Source organism: Lepidochelys kempii, chromosome 5 (assembly GCF_965140265.1).
Source record: "Lepidochelys kempii isolate rLepKem1 chromosome 5, rLepKem1.hap2, whole genome shotgun sequence".
In the NCBI taxonomy this organism is placed as follows: Eukaryota; Metazoa; Chordata; order Testudines; family Cheloniidae; genus Lepidochelys; species Lepidochelys kempii.
This window is the reverse complement of record NC_133260.1, coordinates 100,093,553-100,116,850: the sequence shown is the minus strand read 5'-3', so window position 1 is coordinate 100,116,850 and position 23,298 is coordinate 100,093,553. Positions and strand designations below refer to the sequence as shown.

The window sequence follows — 23,298 nt, the reverse complement described above, 5'->3', positions numbered from 1 at the left end:
AGGGTTAACAATGCAAAAGCAGTTTTAAGAGAAAAAAACATTTTGTTCCTTATTTCACTATATAAATTGACCAAAATATGTGGAGTTTTCCATCATCTTAATTCAGGGTAAACTGGAGGTTGGGGGAAGAAACAGACTAAACATAAAACCTGTGAGCTATTCAGATACAGAAAGTCTTCAGTTAATGGACACATTTAACAGTGTCTAACTTCAGCTCTCTTTTTTATTTATGGTTATTGGTCATATCCAATCTTGAGAATTTGGGAAAGTCAATAAAAAAAAAAGTTACCAAAATAACTGAATATACAAAATTCGCCAAAAAAAATCATGGAATATTTAAATAAGATTTTGAAGAATTCCCTTTTCACAAGACATCCATCGTGTTAAAGTGAGGTTTTATGCTGAAAAGGGATTATGTACAAATACCTTCTTACTCAACAGATCTGCACCCTGTGTGGATTCAGTTATATCTACTGACTTTAGTCACAAAAGAAAAAAAGACTTCACTGCTTTTTACTCGTTAGCCCCGCAGAGTCACTACAGCTAAGAGCAATTGAATGGGATTCTATTTCTTCTTGTGTATCATTAACAGAACTGTTTACTAATTTCCAATCAGTTACACTTGTGCTACACTGAAAGCAATGGACGTACACAGGCATCAATTTCTCCTGCAGAACCCTTTATTACTGGTGATGATATAGAAGGAATAAATAAAAGAAACCCAGCTTAACTCGGAGGTCCCAGGCAGAGATTGCTGGGCTAGCAGTTAGGAAACAAAACACCTTTTTACTAGGAAATTAGTCACATTTAAGCTGGAATTGTTGAGACAAACAGATTCCCCCATTGTATTTTATTTGTAATAGGCACTTTAGAGTAGAATTGCATTTTAAGAAAGTCACTGCCTCAAAACTACAATAGATGTACTGACTGCTTAGACAACCTTTGTGTCAAAGTAAAGCTGCTAACAAGTATATTTGTCCTATCAAATTAATTTCAAATATCTTTTATTAAAAAAGGTATTGCAGACATAGGATGGTCAACGACAGCATGTAAACAGACAGTGCTGCAAGAGGGGATTCTATGGAAAGCTGAGTGGAACTCTCGATCAGGACCAACAAGCTTTAACAGCTGAGACCGAAAAAGTTACTCCCTTTTATCCACTTTGGTAGCATTTGAAATGACAGTGAGCCAACACAATGTCATTCCATCTGCTTGAAGAAAGGTGAACTTTTTCCTTAATAAAGCTTTAAAAATTAAAGTTAACCAGTCAAAAATAGCTTATTCATAAGATTACAAAATTGTATAAAACTCACTAAGTGACAGCATCAACTTGAAATCTAACTGGTTTAACAAAAGTGGTTTCAGGTACTCCATCTGCTCCACAGTCTTTCTACCAACTTTTGTTATTTTACATTCTCCTGCCCTGTCCCCCCGCTTCTTTTTTAAGAATGTCTCTCTCCCCCGATTAGTGTGTGCAAAACCCACGTCAAGAACAGAGGAAACTTGCTGACCAAATACTGTATAGGAGAAACATGAAAAACTAACTATATATAAATATCATTCAGTAACCTTGGCTGTTACTTAGAAAACAATAGTAGATAAAATTTTGAGGGGAATGTGATTTTTAAATTGACTGCCTCTCTAATCTGAGATCAAGAACACTGGATCACGCCTGTTATTTGTAAGTTTGCTTCTGATATGACATTCATTGTAGCTGAAGGAGGGCAGCAGGTCAAACCACAATCTTTGATTACTTCATTTAGAAGAGCAGATCCATGTCACAAATGCAGCAAAACCTATGATACCCAAACATGTTTTTTTTGCTGCTCACATACCTCAAAGTGCCAAAATGCAAAAGTGGGACATAGTGAGTAACAAAGACCCAAAATGAGAGACAAAATCTGTTTATGCAGGAAAATTAAATGGCCAAAGAGTCATTCCTTTAACATAAATAAAGCATAAAATAACTAACTTCTGATTCTTTATTTCCAGGTAAATAACTTTTAATACTAAATGTGAAGGGCAAAAATGTGTGTGAAGGAACACCTGACTTTTCTTTATTTCTTAAGAATGTCACTGTTTGAGAACGACATACTTGACTTCAGGTACATTACATATTACATGGTGCAGTTAATAGTCCAGCATTGTCTAACATGAAGAAGTTTGAGGCAGCTATCACTAAATCATGGCACTTGCAACTTATTTCTCTCCTCTCCATCACATCTACCTTCCTTTTCATTCTGTATAATGTAGTTACATAAAGCAAAGCAGTCAAATAGCGTGAATAAAGTAGAGGTGGTAAAAAGAAATTGCAGGATTAGAAAGTTAAAAACCAGCATAACTACAATTAAATTCTTCAATTCTGGTTCCACACCAACACTATTAAAGCAAAATACCAGAAAGGGATGCGTGCGTGCATGTGTGTCTAACTAATCCTGGCAGAATTCAATTTTTTTCTATTTTTACTTTTAAGATTTTCTTTTGATTTTCATTTTTACAGCTGTGGTGGGTAGGGTTGGGGACAGGGCAGTATTAACACTACGGTTGCAGGGAACTCTCTGTGTGGCTGAGGACACCAGGGTACAACATGTGGGGGAGGCTGCAGTTGTCCTGGCCCAGTGGAGCAGAGACCCCTGGTCAGGACTGTAAGAAGGAGGAGGAGCCCCCACCTCAAAGGGAAGTCCACCCCGCTGCTGAACAGTTTCTGCCTGGGAATGGCTCTGACACTCCTAGATAGTGAGTGAGTGGATGAGGCTGTGACAACAGAGCTGCAGAGGGTTCCCTGCATGGTTACAGGGCCAGTGACACTGGATCCCTGAAGGCACAAGGTCTGAGGAAGGCTGGGCTCCCGGTGGGGTGTAGTAGAGACCCCTAGTCAGTGCCATGAGGAGGAACTGTCCCTGGCTGCAGGGGACACCACATCACTGCTGAATGGCTTGTGGTCAGGGACAGAGCCATTCAGCAGTGGGGTGACCTCCTCCACAGCCAGGGACAAGGACAACAACTTCTCGCAGATCTGGCTAGGGTCTCTGCTCCACTGGGCCAGAACTACATCCTTCCCCTACCATATGCCTGCAGGCATCAGGTGTCACCAGCCCCAAACACCACCAGGAGTGTGGGAGCCATCCCGAGGTATTTGGGATTTGATGCATTTGACTGAGCACTGGGTTGCTTTTTTATTTTAGAAAAATACCTTTTGTTATTGCTCAGTAAGGGAGACGTTGTCATTGCATAATCCCATGGCTGGTGAAAATATAGTCATAAGGAAAAATATCAGAGTACAGTAATGGGATATAACCTAGCTACAATTACAAAATTTATTTTTTAATGTATCCTGGTTCTCTGGCAGGTCTACAATATGAACAGGTTAATGGCAAATAAAAAAAAGTAAAATATGAAAAACCTAGCATTAATTTGATGGCAATTTTCAAGCAGTCACACTGGGAATACAAAACGAAGAAAAAATTACACACCACTCTAGTTATAATAAAAGACATGTAACATGCAGAAACACATATTTGACTTGAACACTAAGTCCTACACATAGTTGATCAGATTCTTAAAAAAAAAAAAAAAAGCAATGAATTTTACACTAGATTGTTTGGAAATCTGCTGTTTCCAGATGCTTGCCTCCATTCACCAGCTTCCCTACCCCAAACTCAGATAGAAGTATGAAAATATATTGGGGGGGAAGGCGGGGAGGGAAGGGAAGGAAAGGGAAGAGAAAAAAAGAGAAACCTGTGAATCCATGTTTCTGGGCTTTTCGGAAACTTAGTTAATGCCAGTTTTCCAAGATGTAAATCCTTAACTGGACTTAAAGTGCCAGATAATATTAGTTCTTTCCTGTGAAAGAAAAAAACATTCCATTTGTACACCTAATTTAAGGGTGCATGTCATTTTCTTTGAAACATAATACAGCCAACTATGATATCCAGAATATAAACCTTAAAAATTACAAAAACTTCAACAATTGATAAAGCCATTTTACTGTAACAAGATAGAGTGTTTTCAAAGCAAAAATCTGTGTTCTACATTTTGAATTGGACAAACGGTCTATATTTCTGTCCATGGTAATTCATCCTGAAATGATGACCCAACTTTACAAAGTGGATCTGTTCCTGAGTTGCACAATATTTTGCAGTAGAAAACTTAACATGTGCTATCATTGGCATACAAAACAATTTTTTGACTGATTAAGGTTAATTTTAAACACCCTAGAGCTATCTTCCAAAGCCTTCCCATAAGATATACACATTTCAAAAAGACAGTTATGCACAAGCAAGCTTCACTGATGTCAACAGAAGTTACATATATGTAATTGATAATTAAAAGCTACAAAAGACAAGCACTCATGAAATTACTATTGTGATTCAAGACAGTAGCATCACTATTATTTTACATTTTAAAAGCATCTTAATGAAATAATTCTCTACACAAATATAAATAGATTGAAACAGGGTTTAAGGTTGGTATTAGGAATCACTAACTTAGAGGCCAAAAAAAAAAAATTATATATCTCAATTAAAAGTTACTGTAGGGTTGTTTTTGCTGGTTTTTAAAATCAATTTGGAAAGCCAGACAATTCTAGGTTTAGTTACTCGTTAACATAATATTTAGTAAAAGACTTCCCAAACCTTAATTCTCATCCTGTCTGTCACAACCCCTCCCCTGCACACTTGTGAGACAGACACATTATGGTGAAATCTTTGAGAAGCCTGAAGCTATATGGATTTCATATCAGTCCAGACACCTGTATAGCAATGAGATGCTGCCAGCACAAAGCTCGATTCTGAGCACTGGGAGACCTGAGCACTGAGAACCCTTAAGCATATGCTTAGATAAGAATGAGTAGTTCAATGAAAGTAAAGAAAAAAATGCCTAACGTATTTCCACAGAGGTCTGATTTAATTCCCCCATGCATGACTAAAGAATGAAAGGAGGTTGAAAATTTTCATTCTAAAAGATGTCAATGTGACAGCACTAGTAAATGAAGTCAGTTATTTCTAGAACAACCAGATCTTTTAAATGAGAAACTAGGACAGCTACTTCAGAACAGGATGGAAAAAAGGGGAAAGTATGGCATAGGATGGCTTAACTGATGGGACAGAAAAGAGAGCACCCCTTTCTTTTTTCTCCTTCTTCCCATTACCCTCCCCTGTTTCAGGATTAAAAGCATATCATGTTACAATAAGATGTGGCTGCAAGAAAAACAGTATCCCCTCACTATCCCCTTTACTGTTATCTCCCAGGTCCAAACCTGCAACTGTATTTTTACACTATGGCCCCAATCCAGCAAAGCCTTAAGCATATGATTAACTTTAAGCAAATGAGCATGGTCTCACATTCTAGAATGGAATTACTCATGTCAATGTCCTTAAAGTTGAGCCTGCCTTTAAATGTTTGCTGGATCAGGAGCTATATCTGCGGGCCCAGTTCCATCCACCCACCCACACAACCAACCTCCCCTGCTCTAAGACCAACTTTATTTATTGCTCTTACGGTCCCTCACCTATGTTTCATATTCTTATATTTTCTATCCTTTTGCCTAGCTATCTCAAAGACGACATGACCATTGTGTAGAAGCTAAATGAATTCTTTCCAGCAGTCTTCACTGCAGTTGATGTGAGGGAGATTCCCACACCTGAGCCATTCTTTTTAGGTGACAAATCTGAGGAACTGTCCCAGACTGAGGTGTAAGTAGAGTAAGTTTTGCAACACATTGATAAATTATACCGTAAGTCACTAGAACCAGATGATATTCACCCAAGAGTTCTGAAGGTACTCAAATATGAAACTGCAGAATTATTACCTTTGGTTTGTAACCTATCGCTTACCAGGTGACTGGAGGATAGCTAATGTAATGCAGATTTTTAAAGAAGGCTCCAGAGGCAATCTTGGCAATTACAGGTTGGTAAGCCTAACTTCAGTACCAGGCAAACTAGTTGAAACTACAACAAAGAACAAAATTATCATGTACAGCTATGTATCTGATAAGTTGGGGAAGAGTCAACATAGCTTTTGTAAAGGAAAATCATGCCTCGCCAATCTATTTGAATTCTTTGCGGGTGTCAACAAGCATGTGGGCAAAGGTGATTTAGTTGATATAGAGTACTTGGACTTTCAGAAAACTTTTGACAAGGTACCAGACCAAAGGCTCTTAAGCGAAGTAAGCAGTCCTGGGATAAAAAGGGAAGGTCTTCTCATGGCTAGATAACTGGTTAAAAGATAGGGCACAAAGAGTAGGAACGGTCAATTTTCATGAGAGAGGTAATTAGCAGGGTAGTCCAAGAATCCGTACTGGGATCTGTGTGTTGAACATTTTCATACATGATCTGGAAAAAAGGCTTAAGGGTGAGGTGGCAAAATTTGCAGATGATACAAAATTACTCAAGATAGGTAAGTCCAAAACTGACTGCAAAGAGATCTCACAAAACTGGGTGACTTGACAACAAAATAGTACATAAAATTAAATGCTGATAAGTGCAAAATAATGCACATTGGAAAACAATCTCAACTATTCATCCAAAATGCCAAGATCTAAATTAGATGTTACCACTCAAGAAAGATCTTGGAGTCTCTATGGATAGTTCTCTGAAAACATCTACTCACTGTGCAGTGGCAGAAATAAAGCTAACAATGTTAGGAACTATTAGTAAGGGGATACATAAGACAGTAAATATCAAAATGCTACTATATAAATCCATGGTATGCCCACACTTTGAATACTGTGTGAAGTTGTGGTCACCCTATCTCAAAAGAGATATATTATAATTGGAAAAGGTGCAGAGAAAGGCAATGAAAATTATTGGTGTATAGAACAACTTCCATATGAGGAGAGATTAAAAAAAGACAGGAAAGAGAAAAAGACGACTAAGTGGGGATATGACAGAGGTCTATAAAATCATGAATGGCATGGAGAAAGTGAATAGGAAGTGTTATTAACCCATCACATAACACAATAGGCAGCAGGTTTAAAACTAACACAATGTACGGTCAATCTGTTCAGCTCATTGGCAGGGGATGTTGTGAAGGTCAAAAGTATAAATGGGTTAAAAAAAAAGAATGGAGATAAGTTCATGGAGGATAGGTCCCTCAATGGCTATAAACCAAGATGGTCAGATGCAGTCCCATGCTTCGTGTGTCCCTAATTCTCTGACTGCCAGAAGCCGGGACTGGACGACACAGGATGGATTACTTGATAACTGCCTTGTTCTGCTCATTCCTTCTGAAGCACCTGGCAATGGCCATTGGTCAGAAGGCAGAATATTGGCCTAGATGGACCATTAGTCTGACCCAGTATGCACATTATGTTCTTGTATACTTCCATTAAAAAAAAAAATGGATTCAACTTTCAGCAGCAATACAGCTACAGAGAACATTACTTATAGCAACACCTGAGAAGTTCACATATGGGTTCAATGGTGGTTTTTCTGTTTAAAAGCCTCATGAACTTTATCATTTCAAGAATACCCGAAGATACATTTTTCTCATGATAGCCAACCCTTTACTATGACTGCCACATTTCCCTTTTCTTTAATCAATGACACTTCAAAAATCAGTTCATAGCACCAACCTGGATAATTATATTATAGGCTGGGAAAAAAATACTTGCTTTATCTGGATCTGACAGCTATTCACCACAAATAGTCTTAATGGGCTGATTTCTTTATTTTTCCAACTGCAAGAAACCTATTGAACTGAGCAAATCTCCATGTCTAAACATTTAAAACCACCTAAATTTAAAGCGGCAATTTCTTGTTTAAAACCCCCCAAACTATTATTTAAAACTGTCCCTGGCCCTTGTGTGCGGGTGGAAAGAATATGGAAAGAGCCTTTCCCCGCTTCTGAGCCCTGGTGCAAGGGGGATCAATTGCTGTCTCTGTGCTTAGGGGAGTGCAATGAACTGCTTCTATTGGGCATCGCCAGGAAGAGGGAGGGAAGTCCCTGCGCCTCCTCTGTGTACACTGGGAAAGTAGGGCTATGCTATGGTCAAGCCTGCACAGTTCCTATGTGGACTGAAAAAATCAGAGGACATGCTTGGGATAGTTCATATCCGCATCCCTTCTCCCATTTAGAGGTATGTCTAAATATCATAGTATGACTCAGAGTCTGATATTCAGCTTGGACGACCAGCCGTGCCATTAGAAAATGGAATATTGGAGTCTCAAAATAATCAAGGTGTGACACCCTGATGGAGGTAAAATTAAAACAATGACAGCTATGGAGAAGGTCAATCTCACGTTTGCAACAAACGAATTAGGGGGAAGTGTGAAGGCGGTACCAATTACAGAAAAGCTGAGGGAAACCCAGCTTAGATGGTTTGGGCATGTGAAAAGATCAGAAGTATGTAGAGGAAACAGGGCACTAAACTTAGAAGTGGAGGGTAAGAGAAGGGTTGGAAGACCCAGAACTATATGGATGGATGTTATACAAAAAGATTTGATTAGCTGCAGAGTATCTGAGGAACTGGTTCAAGACAGACTGGAATGGAGAAGGACTCAAAAAAGCTGACCCCCATATAGAGGGGACTAAGGCTAGAAGCAGCAGCAGCAATGAAGGTCAATCAAGCACCTTCTCTCACAATACTGGAACCAGGAGACATCTAATTAAAAAGCAGAAAACTGCCTTTAATAACTGATAGAAGAAATAGTAACCCTTTCTTTCTCTTTTACACAACATATAATTAACCTGTGGAACTCTTTACCTCAAAACGTTATTGACAGCCAGAACTTAGGAGAAATTTAAAAGATTAGCAGAACTCAAAAAGGGGTTAAGCACTGACATGGGTAACAACTTCCAGTTTCATAAACGGTGGTATAACTTTAAAAAGGGATGTAGTATTCAGGGCAACCATTACTCACTTGACATTAGGAAAAAACTTCCCTTATGAGCAGGTTATTTTATAATTGTCTATTATGTGTATTTCACACATTCCTGTGAAGTATCCGGTATTAGCAACTGCTGGAGATTGCATAGTTGACTAAATAGACCATTACTCCAATACACTTGGTGAAGTCCTGTGTTGTACAGGGAGTGGAATCAAAGTCCTGAATTCTAATCCTGGCTCTGCCAACAACTTGCTATGTCAGGTTGAGCAAATGGCTTCGCTTTCCTGTCTGAGCTTCCCTAAACTATAAAATGAGCACAATGGCAATTTTAAACCTATATGTAAAACAATATAAAAATGATAAGTACTATTATGATGTTCCTAGGTGACAAGGAGCCCTCAGTTTCCTCTCTTCCCAGGTGGTTGTAAAGAAGAGAATGTGTACGCGTGTTCATTCTAGTAGCCCCTTTCCTCATGGCTGCAGTGGGTAGGGATCTCAGGGTAGGTCTGCATTCTAAACTTACATCAGCACAACTACGTCACTCAAGGGTGTGAAAAATCCACACCCCTGAGCAATGCAGTTATACTGATCTAACCCCCAAGGTAGACAGCACTAGGTTGATGACAGGGTTTCTGCTGCCGACACAGCTACCGCCTCTCATGGAGCTGAATTAGCTTTCTTGTCAGTGTAGTCACATCTTCACTGAAGCACTACGGCACTGGTGCAGCTCTGCCGCTGCAGCATTTTAATTGTACACCTGTCCTAAGAGCATCAGACTGCTCAGTGCTGCCTAGACTGCCCCAGGAGTCAGGCAAGAGTGGAAATACTCTTTAGAGCAAAGCTTCATTTGCATTACCTGTTGTCAGCAAGAGGGAACCAAATGCTGATCAAATGTGAAGTCTGGATGAGTGTGACATCCCTAGCTCTTGAGCAAAATAAAATCTAAGTATTTAACATACTATCTTAATGGATTACATTGAAGGAAGCTACCTATCAATAAATTTTTTGCCAACTACCTTATATAGTCAGTTTAATACCAATGTGAACAAAAGAATCATAGTTCACATAATTATTCATTGGGGTAACTTCATACAACACATTGACTCGAAATATGCTAGTAAGCAGAGATGCAGTTTTATATTAAATTTGATCTAAGATAAAAATGTTCACCGATACATGAACAGGATCAGTAACCTCTGGTAAAATATATTCTTTATCTTCAGATTAAGGGTTATGCCACTTTATTTGTGCTGAAAATATATATTACTGTACTGTAAAATGCAACAGACTAGCTACAAAGGAAATCAGGAAGGAAAAGATTTTAAAAGTTCTTTCAGCACATCTTATCAAAACAGCAGTGTTAAATCCCACTTAAAACAAAGCTTACGGCGGACTCAGATTTAAGGCGGCTGACCAAGCTCTTTGTGATACCATTTGCTGAGTGCGACATACCTTACATTCCATGCAGTGGTGAAGTCTGGGTTTAGTAGTAGCAGCGTACATGTGATATCTATCAATTCTAAAAGATTAAAAAAAAAAATCCATGAATGATTAACAGTGGTAAAATAAAACATCAAAACTTCTCCTCTCTTTATGCCCCCATACTTTTTCAAAGCCTCTTCTCTCTGACTCATTCTTATTGCAATACACCTCTGGGAAATATTGCTGAGTTCCAGTCCAGAGAAAGAGGTAGCTCAAACTGGAAGGATGACACACAGTTGGTTTAGTTTCTTCTCCTTCCATGTTGAGTACTTAAAATAAGTACCCACCTCTTGGGTTCACTGACCTCTACAAACTCCACTATAATGACTTGGAATCATGGTTCTCCTCCCCCTGGACAACTATGATTCAAAAAGACAATATTCTTACGTGAATTAAAAGCTACTGGATAGCTCTGAAACAGAGAGCTTGTATGGGATCTTTGAGCATTCTAGTCCATTTAGTTATTAAAATTGAAATACACTGTGTGACTTAAACACATGCAAAGTTCTTAAAATTGTTGAAAAATTGTTGATTGAGATCTTAACACTCAAAACTACAATCATCTCCTGGAACAGCAAAACTCTTTAAGAACTCTGCACTGCAGATAGCAATTCGCTATAGCTATTCTATGCTACATACTTTTACCTGCAACTAAATAACCACTACAAAAATTGCACCTATGGAAAGGGAAAATCCCCTACAACTATGGATTAGTAACAGAGAACATCAAAAATTTAGAAAGTTGCACAACTATGTAACAGAAAATATTTTTAAAAGACTCTGAATAGGCTGCCTCTCCAAAGATTGAGACACTGTGACTAATCACTAAATAAGAAACAGACATACCCATAAACATTTGTTTTTCTACTCCCCTTTAGACACTGCAGACTCTAAATTTCTACATATATTTAATGATGTAATAAAACTGGAAGCAGCTATGTGGGTGGCTGACAAACAGAAGAGTTATTCTATTCTAGCCTTTCCTTTCCTTTCCCTCCTGTATTTTGCTGCACTAATCAATTAGTTTGATGCCTACCTAGGTAAAAAACACTTAGTGTTATATGCCATCTCTCATAAAACACAGTGATAATTCTCAGTGTCTCAGGTTTGGTTCTTTAACTCTTTCTTCCAAAAGTCACAAAATCAGGTCAATTAAATCTTCCCCGGCATTACAATTCTTAAATATAAATGAGCTGGGTAAGAAGCAGCAGCAGTACACAGATACTCTCCAAAATACAAGCAAAATTATCAGTGCTTTTGCTCGCAAGACTGTTAGTCTAGATTCTTAACTGTTCAATTTAATTTGAATAATATATTCAAAAGGTTGTAACACCAAAGTAATTTGCCAACAAAACAAGTTTTTTCAGTTCAGCTGCATTCTCATAAAGGAGAAGCACTGGATTACAATTTGTTTTAAGAAAAAAGAGCTAGGGATGGGGAGAAAAAGCAGGGGGTATATACAGAGAGCTAAATCCATGGATGGTTCAGTTAAGATGACTGGACATACAGAAAACTAGTAATTAACTGACTATATGTAACTACAATGGGGAACATTAATCTCCAAAGGCCCAGGGTGGTCCACAAGCAATTCTCTGTGCAAGCCTAGCCAGATGCACCCTTCATTTGGGATTTCTGCCAGAGAAAGGTGAATTTAATCACATGAAATTCCATAGCCTTGGCCATCAAGGCTCCTGTCTAGGAGCCTGATGCAGTGAACCAGTGCATCCGTTGGCACCTTATCAATATGCTCAAGTGCAGCCAGCACCACCCACAGTTACATAAAACTTGGAAAAAAATAAATTGCATATTAGAGATGAGCCAAAGCCCTGTATCTGGATTTTAGGGGTTTGGGCAGACTGGGACCTGAAACCAGCTCATGTAGGCCCCGATCCAGCAAAGTACTTAAGCACATGCTTAATTTTAAGCATGTGAATAGTCCTATTAAAGTACATGGGATTATGCATGTGCTTAAAGTTAAACATGTGATTAAGTACTCTGCTGATTACAGGCCTTATGGTTTTGGTTTTGCTAACCCAAAACTTGACCAACAAGGCTTAGCAAAAGCACTGCTGGTTTTATCCATTACTAGATCACCACAAGCATCAAGGGATGAAACAAAACCAACTCGGGGGTGCGCAGTAAGATGTGGCTGCTTCAGACACACCTTTTTCACAATAGCTTCTGAAAAATGAGAAGCAAATAAGACAATGGAATATTTAAAATAGTGGTTCCCAAACTGGGGTTCATGACCCCTGGGGGTTCACGAAATGTTACAGGGGGTTCTCGGGAAAAAATTCCCTAATGGTGGAAAGAGCTGTCCCTAGGGACCCCGGGCAGCACAGGGCCAGCAGCCCAGAGTTCCTGGACTTCCAAGAGCTAAGCAGATCAAAGCAAGCATATCTATCACACTGAGGAGATTTAAACTTCAAGACTCCCTATAAGAAATGGAAAGGGGGGTGGATATTTTTTGCTGTTTTTAAAATTAAATAGGCAGCTAGTATTGTTTTTAAAATTATTATACAGAACAAGTTTAAGCTTTGTTGTAACGTGCATTGTTTGCCTGGACTGCTCAAGACCTGAATGCTTGTGTAGGACGAACTCTTTGAGTTGGCTTCTTAAATACCTTCATGCTGTTTCACATCTGATACTCCTTGATGAAACATAGGAGCCTTGTCTTATTACAGGCTTATTCAAAGCTTATACAAGCTATGAAAGTGAGATCTTGGAAGAGTGTTGCCATTTTCATAAATGTAATAAAAGTACCGTAATGATAAATCATAATTAATAATAAATAGTGTGTAATAAGCATGTCATAAAAACAAATTTTATATTTCGAAGATCACTGCTTTTATTAGTTATGCTCATGTAAAGGAGAAAATCCCTGGAAATATTCGTTTTTAGAAGGGAGTTTGCAAGGCTTGACATCTTAGTGAAAGGGGTTCACAGGTTGTTAAAGTTTGGGAATCACTGATTTGAAATATTTATTTATAGTTACAGACATGATAAAAGGCAAAAACTCAAAAGCTCTGATTACACCACCATTACTTAAAAATCACGTTATACAAACATGTCAGCCTTATCCTCTTTCAAAATAGATCAAGAGAATAGAGGAGATAATGACTCTTCTAAAGTAAATTCACCACAAATGCAAGATTCATCTAAGCAACCTACTAGATGGCAAAATGGTAAGGAAGAAAATACAGAGATGGACATACATCACTGCTAAACATGAACCAGCATAACTCCCCCACTTGGGCAGTTGGGATTTTCATATCATTCCTCTGATGGTTTCTCCAATCTGTGATTATTAAAACAGAAAAATCTCTTGAATGTTCAGTATTATAAACTGCAACCTCCTTTCCTCTCAAGACGAGAAAGAGCCCTGAGCATCTTATTTTGTACATTAATAAATAAATGTTTAACCTAAGGTATTACCAATTCCTGCAATGTGACTCATCACTGGTATGGTATGTTTTCCTCCCTTCGTCCATTCTTTAAGTAATATTGTAGGTGTGGCAGGCAGCACTGCCTATCATTAAGGTTGCCTCACATACCCATTATAAGACCCTATTTTCAGATGCTTGTAACTTGGCCAAACTTTAACCATTTGGGCTGAATTTTCCATGCTGGATAGCTGTGTCAGGCTGAAAGTTTTTGGAAAATTTCACCCAGAACAGTTCAACTGTTTCTGAGAACAAGGCTAAGAAAAAATACATTTTGCCAATATAAAAAAAATTGAAATTGGAACATTCTCTTTGAAATACTCTAGTGCCCCCATACTCCGGAGCAGAGATTAGAAATTTGCAAGGAGCACCCTTGTGCGTCAGGAATGTGCCTTTTTCCTGTCCTTGTGAAAATCCACCCAAATTTGGCCAAGTTGTAAACCTCTGAAAAAGACTGCAATTTGAACTTGCTCAATAGGTGGGGCCATGCACAGGAACTGAGAATAGAGAGCATGTCTCTCCTGTGCTCTCAGTGCCCCCCTAGCTGGCACTCAGGAGGAGAAAACCATCTGCTTCAAACGCATATGGAACAAAAAACAGACCAAGGGAAGGGAAAGGACTAGTTTAAGACAAGGAGTCTGGTAAGACTGGCACTGGAGGAGGAGAGAGAAACTAGCTTGGAAGCCAGGAGGAGGAGAATGACTGGGAGCCAGTGGGGGATATTGTGGAGGGAGAGCACAGACTGCATGAGGAGCTGAAGGGAGACTGGCACTGACTGGTCAAGGATACTATGTTTGGGTGTGGGGACAGGGAGGAAAACTGGAAGTCAGTGGGGAGATTGGGACTTAGCAAGCCTCAAGGAGGAAAGTAGGATTGGCTGGGCCAGGATACTGGTACTAGGATGCACAGACAACCTTAATTCTGGCTTTTTCCTAGCTTTTGAGTGCTTGACTTTAAAAATCATTGTTAAGGTTGCAATGTTGTTTTTGTGTGTAATTATTATTACGTAGCATCACTATACAAAGGGTCAACTGTGATAAACAAAATTTTAGCTAAGCTAAATTGGACATTAATTAAGCTAAAATAGTTTAAAAAACAAACTTTGTTTATACTTGATGTGGATGCACTTGCCAAACTAATGTTAATTAATCCTATTAAGAATTACAACCATGTATCAGACAAATTTCCAGGTTAGTGCATCTTATGTCAAGGATCAGGAACACCACCAACTTGAAATCTAGTCAGTTTAAATGGAATAATAACTGAAGAGTAAGATTAGTTTCAGACATGACACTTCTGTCCCTCTGTCACTTTTTGTGGTTTTACAATCACATTTTACTATGTTAAAAACATTTCACCCCCTAATGCCACGTGAAAAACCCACAAAAACAAGGGAAGCCAATTGACTATACAGGGAATAGGGTGAAACTATACAAAAATTGTTGTCAAATGCATGAAGAGGACAAACAAAAAAAGTACTTAGAGTCATCTTAGCCATTACTTGCAAAAATAGCAGATTTTTTTCTGTGAGAAGTGAGGGTTTTGAACGTATGGTTCCCTTTATGAATTTTAGGGGCATTTTTTGCCATTCTTTCCATGGAAAGCCATGTGTCAGCCGTAGGACAAAATAGGATTGGTTTCCTGCTGCACCTTTACTTTTCCTGTGACAATACCGCAAAAGTAAGACATGCCTTAGGGTCATATGATTTGTTTACTTTTTAATTCACTCTTAACAGGTCTTTGCTGCTGGGTGTGGTTTATGCAGAATGCAGCAGCATACCTGCTCATTGCACAGGGCTGCTTTCAGAAATGAGAGTCTCTTCAGCTGTAAGAAGTGAATGTGGCCCTAGATTCTTTGTGTTTGTTTTTATTTGGCTGTACCAGAAAATAAAATAAAAAAAGATGACGCGCATGCTTTTCAGCTCACAACTGTAAAAATGAAACCACAAATCTATAGAAATAGGACATTTTAATTTCAAAAGGTACATCTGTTCAGTGGTGAAAAAAGGATTACAACACTTTTAGAATTATGGTACACTAAGAGTAGGGCTCTGATTTTGCAAAGACGTAAGTGTTTAACTTTGAAACCAACAGGACTTACCCATGTCTATGAGGCTATGCACATGCATAAGTCAATACAGAATCAGGGCCACAGTTACCAAGACCGTTACTGTCCAGTTCTCTAAATAGCTACCTTAAGCTATTCTTCTGCTTTCTTTTGAGCAACAAGCATTCACAGTGAAGACAGTAACCAGTTCCTAACCAGAACCATACTACTGGATGCCCTGTAATGCCTAAACAAGCATCTTGATATCACACTCTACATATTAATGCTCTCAATTGTAAATAAAAATATCAGAAACACTCCTTTTATTCCTTGTTGGAATAAAGAAGACTGTGGAGTATACAATGCTAAATAATATGTGGTAACTGAGCATTTTATATCAAATAGACTGAAGATATTCACAATAACCTCTAGTAATCAGCTGAACAATTTGTGATGACACTACACACAGTATATATTCAGTATACATGCATAAAATCTAAACATTATAGGAGGGATCACAAAGTGTGTAGTAAACCTAGGATATTTTAAAACCTTCAGTTTTCCAAAGAAGTTGGAGAAAGCTGTAGTTTAGTAAGATTCTATGGCAAGGTGGCTTAGTCATGGCCCTATTTTTCTGGATTCCAAAAAACTCTGAATTTCCTTCTCTCTATGTAAGTACGTAACAAGGACCAGCTGTAGATTAAGCACTTGTCTCAATAAATAATCAATAACTCATTACAATGTACTTGCTTCTTATGAGATCCTGCTAGCAAATGATGATTATGTATCATTTACTTGCAAGAGTTGATATTTGAAGCAGAGCCATTTATTTTCACTCCTGTATTTAAGATTGTTTACGGAACTTCCAATTATACCAATTGGAAAAGACTAGAATACAATTTCAATTGCCAAACTTTTTCCCACCCAAGAGGCTAATGACTTTAGCACCAATGAGAACCAAATCTATACTTGGCATTATAACCAGAAGAGACCTGCCCACCATGCAAAGTTCTATTAAAAGTGAAAAGGCATTTTGCCTGAGTAAGAAGTGCTGTGTGGGGCTTTAGCATATGAGGATATCACAGTTTAGATTCTAAGTCAAGTAATGTCTACGTTTGGAAGATTATGTATAACAATCTACATGAAAACAAATTCCTTTCTGTAACTCAGTCACAGGATTATTGAATTTTTCGGCATTCATCGTCTCCATCATTTCAGCTTATGAATTCTGCCAAACTTCTCTATCTTGACAAAGGCAGTGTTCAGTTAAGGGTAAAGCATGTTATCCAACACTTAAAGCAGAGTTTGGCATATAAAGCAGGTCATTAATATAGCAGAGTCTTGAGAACATACAGATCATCACTTTAAAAGTTGGACAAACCTGAACAATTTTGCAGACCATCTCGCACCAGGCACTTTTTGTTTGCTTTCTGTTAAAAACAATGGAAAAGGGAGTCTCTCTTCAAGAGAAAAAGACAAAAACCTGGATTTCACACTCTTGAAATATTTGTAAGATGACAGTTTTATGGTCTGTATTTTGGGATGAAAGGACTTCAGACAGGCTCTGTCAGAGACAGAATTAAAAGACTTCAACTTCCGCCCTGAACATTGCTAACAAGAGTAACTGAATGAGCAAATACTGTTTGCAGATCTGAGCCTTACTACAACAAACCACCTGATTCTATGAGAATAGGACAAATTTAGCTAGTAGGGAGCTGGAGACTAAATAAGAACCAATGGTTGCCTTCTTGCTTACATCCAAAAATGAAACAAGCTTTGCATTATATGTTTAATTTGGACTACAGATGTAGAAAGCATTTTTCTGTCTGCTGAGGCTTTTCTAGGGCAGGACTTTTCTATAACAATCTAGGTCCAATCAGGAAATTCTGCATGTGAAGGAACTGCCAGACAATCCACACACACCTCACCGGTGCCTGTATGATAAGCTAATGTTCTGACTAGTCCATCTAAGTCAGCTATCACTTCAAATTCACATTGGTTTCTGATACCATGTCAGACTTAACTATTTATGTTTTGCATTTAAAATTCTTTCTACTGAGGTTTAGAAGAGTTCTCAAACTGAGAATTTGAGATCAGATATGGTCATAGGTTTCTATCAGATCTGAATGCATCAGTAGCAACCAGACCCATGGAAATGATCCAGATCTTGTTATTGTCAAACAGTATTACACTGATGTCACAGTTACAAGGCAAGCTACATTTTAGGCCTTTCAGAGTCCCTTTTGAGTGACTTTTCAAAAGAATGGAACGCTGAAGTCCAACCACTCTGGGACTAGATGTCTGGGTGGGAGCCCCCGTTTCCTAACCAGGTTAACACCGCTGGGGCTTTCACGTTTGGAACCTGTAAGCCCTTTTCCTCCATGATCAGCAAGCTGACTATGATAACCCCCAAACAGCTTCTTCAAAAACAAACCATTTATTATTCATTCACCCAAACATAAATAGCATGCAGAGCAAAGGGTTAGAACAAAAATCCCTATACACACATATTCCCTTATCTAAACCTTAATCTTTCCTTTCAAACTTTGGAAAGTTCCATTCAGCCCAGTTACCTCCATCTCTGGGTTGGGAAAAAATAGTCTGCTTGCTGAAGTTTGTGTGTCTGTGTGTCTCCTTGCATCCCTGTCATGATTAGCCTACTGCACCAGTGGGAAAGGATCCCCATATCCCTAACTCTGATCAGCTAAAGCCATGATAGTCTCAAACTCAGGAACAAAAGCAGATATTTCTTCATGAAAGCCCATTTTTCAGAAACAAATATAGATCCTTTTACCTGATCCCAACAGCACAGCATGAGAACTGTATTAAATGCCATTGGCTGCTTGGAAGAGAGTTCATTCTGGACAATAACCTGCCAACTGAATTGGGTATCAGTAGTGGGGCTGCGGTTATCCAGCAGCAATGAACTCATTGTGCATCAGGACAGAAAGTGGTCCATGACTGGTGGAAACTGTCAGTGCCTTTCTTAGAAATAGCACATTGACAGTCTTTTTATAGGAGATTATATGGCCTTTAATGAAGAAACCATCACTTTGTTTGGACAATATCAAATCTTCTATTTCTGATCATAGAGTATATAGAAAGTTGTGGCAAGACAACTCCCAGTACTGACATGCCAGGTATGTTACCATGTACCATGCCAAGGGCGGACATGCCAAGTATGTTAGCAACAAGGTGGTGGTCAGGGAAAGTGTGGGACCCTTACTGAATGGGGGAAGCAACATAATGACAGATGATGTGGAAAAGCTGAAGTACTCAATGCTTTTTTTGCATTGGTCTTCACAGACAAGGTCAGCTCCCAGACTGCTGCACTGGACAACACAGTATGGAGAGGAGGTGAGCAGCCCTCAGCCGTGAAAGAACAGGTTAAGGACTATTTAGAAAACCTGGACATACACAAGTCCATGGGTCCAGATCTAATGCATCCAAGGGTGCTGAGGGAGTTAGCTGATGTGATTGCAGAGGCATTGGCCACCATTGAAAATTCGTGGCGATCAGGGGAGATCCCAGACGATTAGAAAAAGGCAAATATAATGCCCATATTTAAAAAAGGGAAGAAAAAGAACCCAGGGAACTATACACAAGTCAGCCTCACTTCATTCCCCAGCAAAATCATGGAGCAGGTCCTCAAGGAATCCATTTTGAAGAGGAGAGGAAAGTGATCAGGAACAGTCAACATGGATTCACAAAGGGCAAGTCATGCCTGACCAACCTGATTGTAGAAGGTAAACTGGCTCTGTGGATATGGGGAAAGCAGTGGATGTGATATATATTGACTTTAGCAAAGCTTTGGATACATTCTCACACAGTATTCTTGCTAGCAAATTAAAGAAGTATGGATTGGATGAATGGACTATATGGTGGATAGAAAGCTTGGCTAGGTTGTTGGGCTCAACTGGTAGTGATCAATGGCTCGATGTCTAGTTGGCAGTCTAGTTGGCAGCCGGTATCAAGCGGAGTTGGTCCTGGGGCCGGTTTTGTTCAACATCTTCATTAATGATGGGATTAACTGTACCTTCAGCAAGTTCGCAGAGGACACTAAGCTGGGGGGAGAGGTAGATAAGTTGGAGGATAGTGATAGGGTCCAGAGTGATCTAAACAAATTGGAGGATTGGGCCAAAAGAAATCTGATGAGGTTCAACAAGGACAAGTGCAGAGTCCTGCACTTAGGAAGGAAGAATCCCAAGCACCGCTACAGACTGGGGACCAACTGGTTAAGCAGCAGTTCTGCAGAAAAGGACCTGGGGATTACAGTGGACGGGAAGCTGGATATGGGTCACCACTGTGCCCTTGTTGCCAAGAAGGCCAACGGCATATTGGGCTGTATTAGTAGGAGCATTGCCAGCAGATTGAGGGAAGCCATTATTCCCCTCTATTCGGCACTGGTGAGGCCAAACCTGGAGTACTGCATCCAGTTTTGGTCCCCCCACTACAGAAGGGATGTGGACAAATTGGAGAGAGTCCAGTGGAGGGCAACAAAAATTATTAGGGGGCTGGGGCACATGACTTACGAGAAGAGGATGAGGGAACTGGGTTTATTTATTCTGCAGAAGAGAAGAGTGAGGGGATAGAGTGATAGAAGCATTCAACTACCTGAAGGGGGGGTTCCAAAGAGGATGGGGCTACACTGTGCTCAGTGGTGGCAGATGACAGAACAAGAATAAATAGTCTCAAGTTGTAGTGAGGGAAGTCTAGGTTGGATATTAGGAAACACTATTTCACTAGGAGGGTGGTGAAGCATTGGAATGGGTTACAAGGGAGGTTGTGGAATCTCCATCCTTAGAGGTTTTTATGGCCCATCCTGACAAAGCCCTAGCTGGGATGATTTAGTTGTGGTTGGTCCTGCTTTGAGGAGGGGATTGGACTAGATGACCTCCTGAGGTCTCTTCCAACCCTAATATTCTATGACTCTTGTCACCCTGCGGATATCACGAAGACTGCACGACAGACATTGGTAGACTGTTACCTACCAGTACAAGAGTCCTCTGCACAGTAACCTGGCCTGAAACCTAACAGAGATGGCACCTGCTATTCTGATAAATAACTTCCCCCATCCAGAGACAAGGAAAGTACGCTCATACTCATTCTGCTAGATATATTTTTGGCATATAATGCCATTGTTCACAAAATATTCCAATTCCACCTGCAAGAGACTACGGGTGAACTGAAATAGGTCAGGTTCTCTCCCCCCAAAAATAAACCTGAAGAATCATTAGAGGTAAGGCTACGATTTAATCACAGGTATTTTTCTGTAAAAGTCATGGACAGGTTATGGGCAAGAAACAAAAAAATCACAGCCCGTGACCTGTCCATGACTTATACTAGAGTGGGCAAACTATGGCCCGCATCCGGTCCATCAGGGCTTTGAATTCGGCCCGCAGGATTGCCACCCCTTGGCGGTGCAGTCCCGAACCGCTCCTGGAAGCGAGCGGCACCACGTCCCTGCGGCTCCTGGGGGAGGGAGGGCAGAGGGCTCCGAGTGCTGCCCTGAGCTGCTCCCCCCACCCCCCACAACTCCCATTGGCCGTGGTTCCCCGTTCCCGGCCAATGGGAGCTGGCGAGGGGAGGGGGGCGGTGCCTACCAGCGCCTGCCGGCAAGGGCAACATGCAGAGCCCTCTGTGCCCCCTCCTCCAGGGGCCGCAGTGACATGGTGCCAGCCGCTTCCAGGAGTGGCACGGGGTCAGGGCAGGCAGGCAGGGAGTCTGCCCTGGCTCCAGCGCGTGCCGCTGCCACCCTAGAGCCACTCCGGGTAAGCAGCACTGGGCCAGAACCCGCACTCCAAACCCCCGCCACACCCCAACCCCCTGCCCTGAGCCCCTGCCACACCCCTCCTGCACCTGAACCCCAACCCCCTTCCCTGAGCCCCCTCCCGCACTCTGCAACACCTCCTCTGCCCCAACCCCTTGCCCTGAGCCCCTTCCTGCACACCGCACCCCCTCCCACACCCCGCACTCCCTCCTGCACCCCAAGCCCCTGCCTCAGCCCTACATTCAGGCCCTGCATGCCATTTTCCCACCCAGATGTGGCCCTCGGGCCAAAAAGTTTGCCGCCCCTGGCACTTATACCATAAATACCCCAATAGAATCATAGTGGGAGGGAATAGAATCATATTCTACCCCAATAGAATCATAGTGGGAGGGCCCAGGCGACCAGCGGCTACTCTGGCCGCCGCCGGGGAAGGGAGCCCTGGGAAGCCAACAGCTGCTCCATCTGCTACTCCTCCAGCCAGTCTGACAGCTAACTCCAGGGTCAGCTGCTTGGGCAGTCCTCCGGTCAGCCACAGTGGCCACTGCAGAAGTCATGGAATCCATGATTTCCATGACCTTTGCGACAAACACGGAGCCTAATAATGGGCATCATCCTCCATCTCTAGACTGCTCACAGGCAGAGTTCCAGAAGGCTCAATCATCTTCCTCCATATTATCCAGAATATATATGAAGCTCTTGTGAGAGCTAACAATTCAAAAGTGACTAACATGCCAACATTAGGTTGAAGACAACCAATTCTACACCTCACGTCAAACATAAATTATGGAGCACTTATGGTGGACCTCACCCACCTAAATCAAGATGCGTCTACACTAGTGAAAAATTGGGACTAGTTAATATAGATCTCTTTTCCTAATCTAGGCAAACCCTACTTGGGGATACATCTAAAATCCACCTGGAAACTCACACTGGAGCAGAGTACAGCAGCTCACTTAGTAAGTGGCATATGTCATTAGGAGACCCTATTGCATTGTATGATTTGCATCAGCTGCCTACTGATTTCCCAGTGTCGTTTAAAGGTAATGGTTTTAATCTAAAAAAGCCCTAAATATCTCAGAACCTACCTAAGTGAAAGGCTGCCTTTGTGCCCATGTAATCCTGTCACAACTACAATCACCAGGACTGAGAGGGTGCTGACAGCAAGGCACAGTTTGTGAGGGGCCACGGACTTTGGCATCCAACATACTCTTTGGTTTAAAACAGTTCAAATCCATTGACCATGAGGGTAAGCTGCAACGCACTTCTATTTTCCCCAGCTTTGGGGCAGAAAAGGGTGCATCTTATAAGTCTATCTTCATATCATAGGTGATATGATGATAGACTTATAAGATGTTTGAGGGCTACAGTTTGAGTGCCACTGTAGCAAAAGCATTTTCAACACAGTTCTCCTTTCCTTTCTTGTTCACATTTTTAAAGTATATTAGCATGATCCTGTGACTTGAAGGCGGTCCCCCCCCGACCTGTCCACAATGCAATAGATTTGTGATGTAACATCTAAGCTGCTGTACCAACCTACTGAACAGAGTTTTCAGTCCATTTACAAGAGGTATACGGTATTTCAGTTTTTCCGCAGAGACACAGATCTATTTTTCAAGGAATAACACTGAGAAATTTCATATTGCTTAGACAGATCTTACCCTTCATCCATAGCTTACAAACACAACTTTGTTTTACAGAGAAACTGAGTGATTTTATCCATAAAAGTCA

General features: G+C 40.5%; 1 protein-coding gene across 7 annotated transcripts in view; it reads right to left on the bottom strand.

Annotated features, from left to right (window-relative positions):
• PTAR1 (protein prenyltransferase alpha subunit repeat containing 1) overlaps positions 1–23,298 on the bottom strand; it is a 183,537-nt gene that overhangs the window by 153,874 nt on the left and 6,365 nt on the right. For all 7 annotated transcript variants that reach the window (XM_073345205.1, XM_073345206.1, XM_073345207.1 and 4 more), the window contains exons 3-4: positions 10,281–10,347; positions 3,739–3,843 (exon numbers count right to left, since the gene is read on the bottom strand). In XM_073345205.1, the coding sequence (XP_073201306.1) occupies positions 3,739–3,843; positions 10,281–10,347 (172 nt within the window). The remainder of the gene's footprint in view (positions 1–3,738; positions 3,844–10,280; positions 10,348–23,298) is intronic.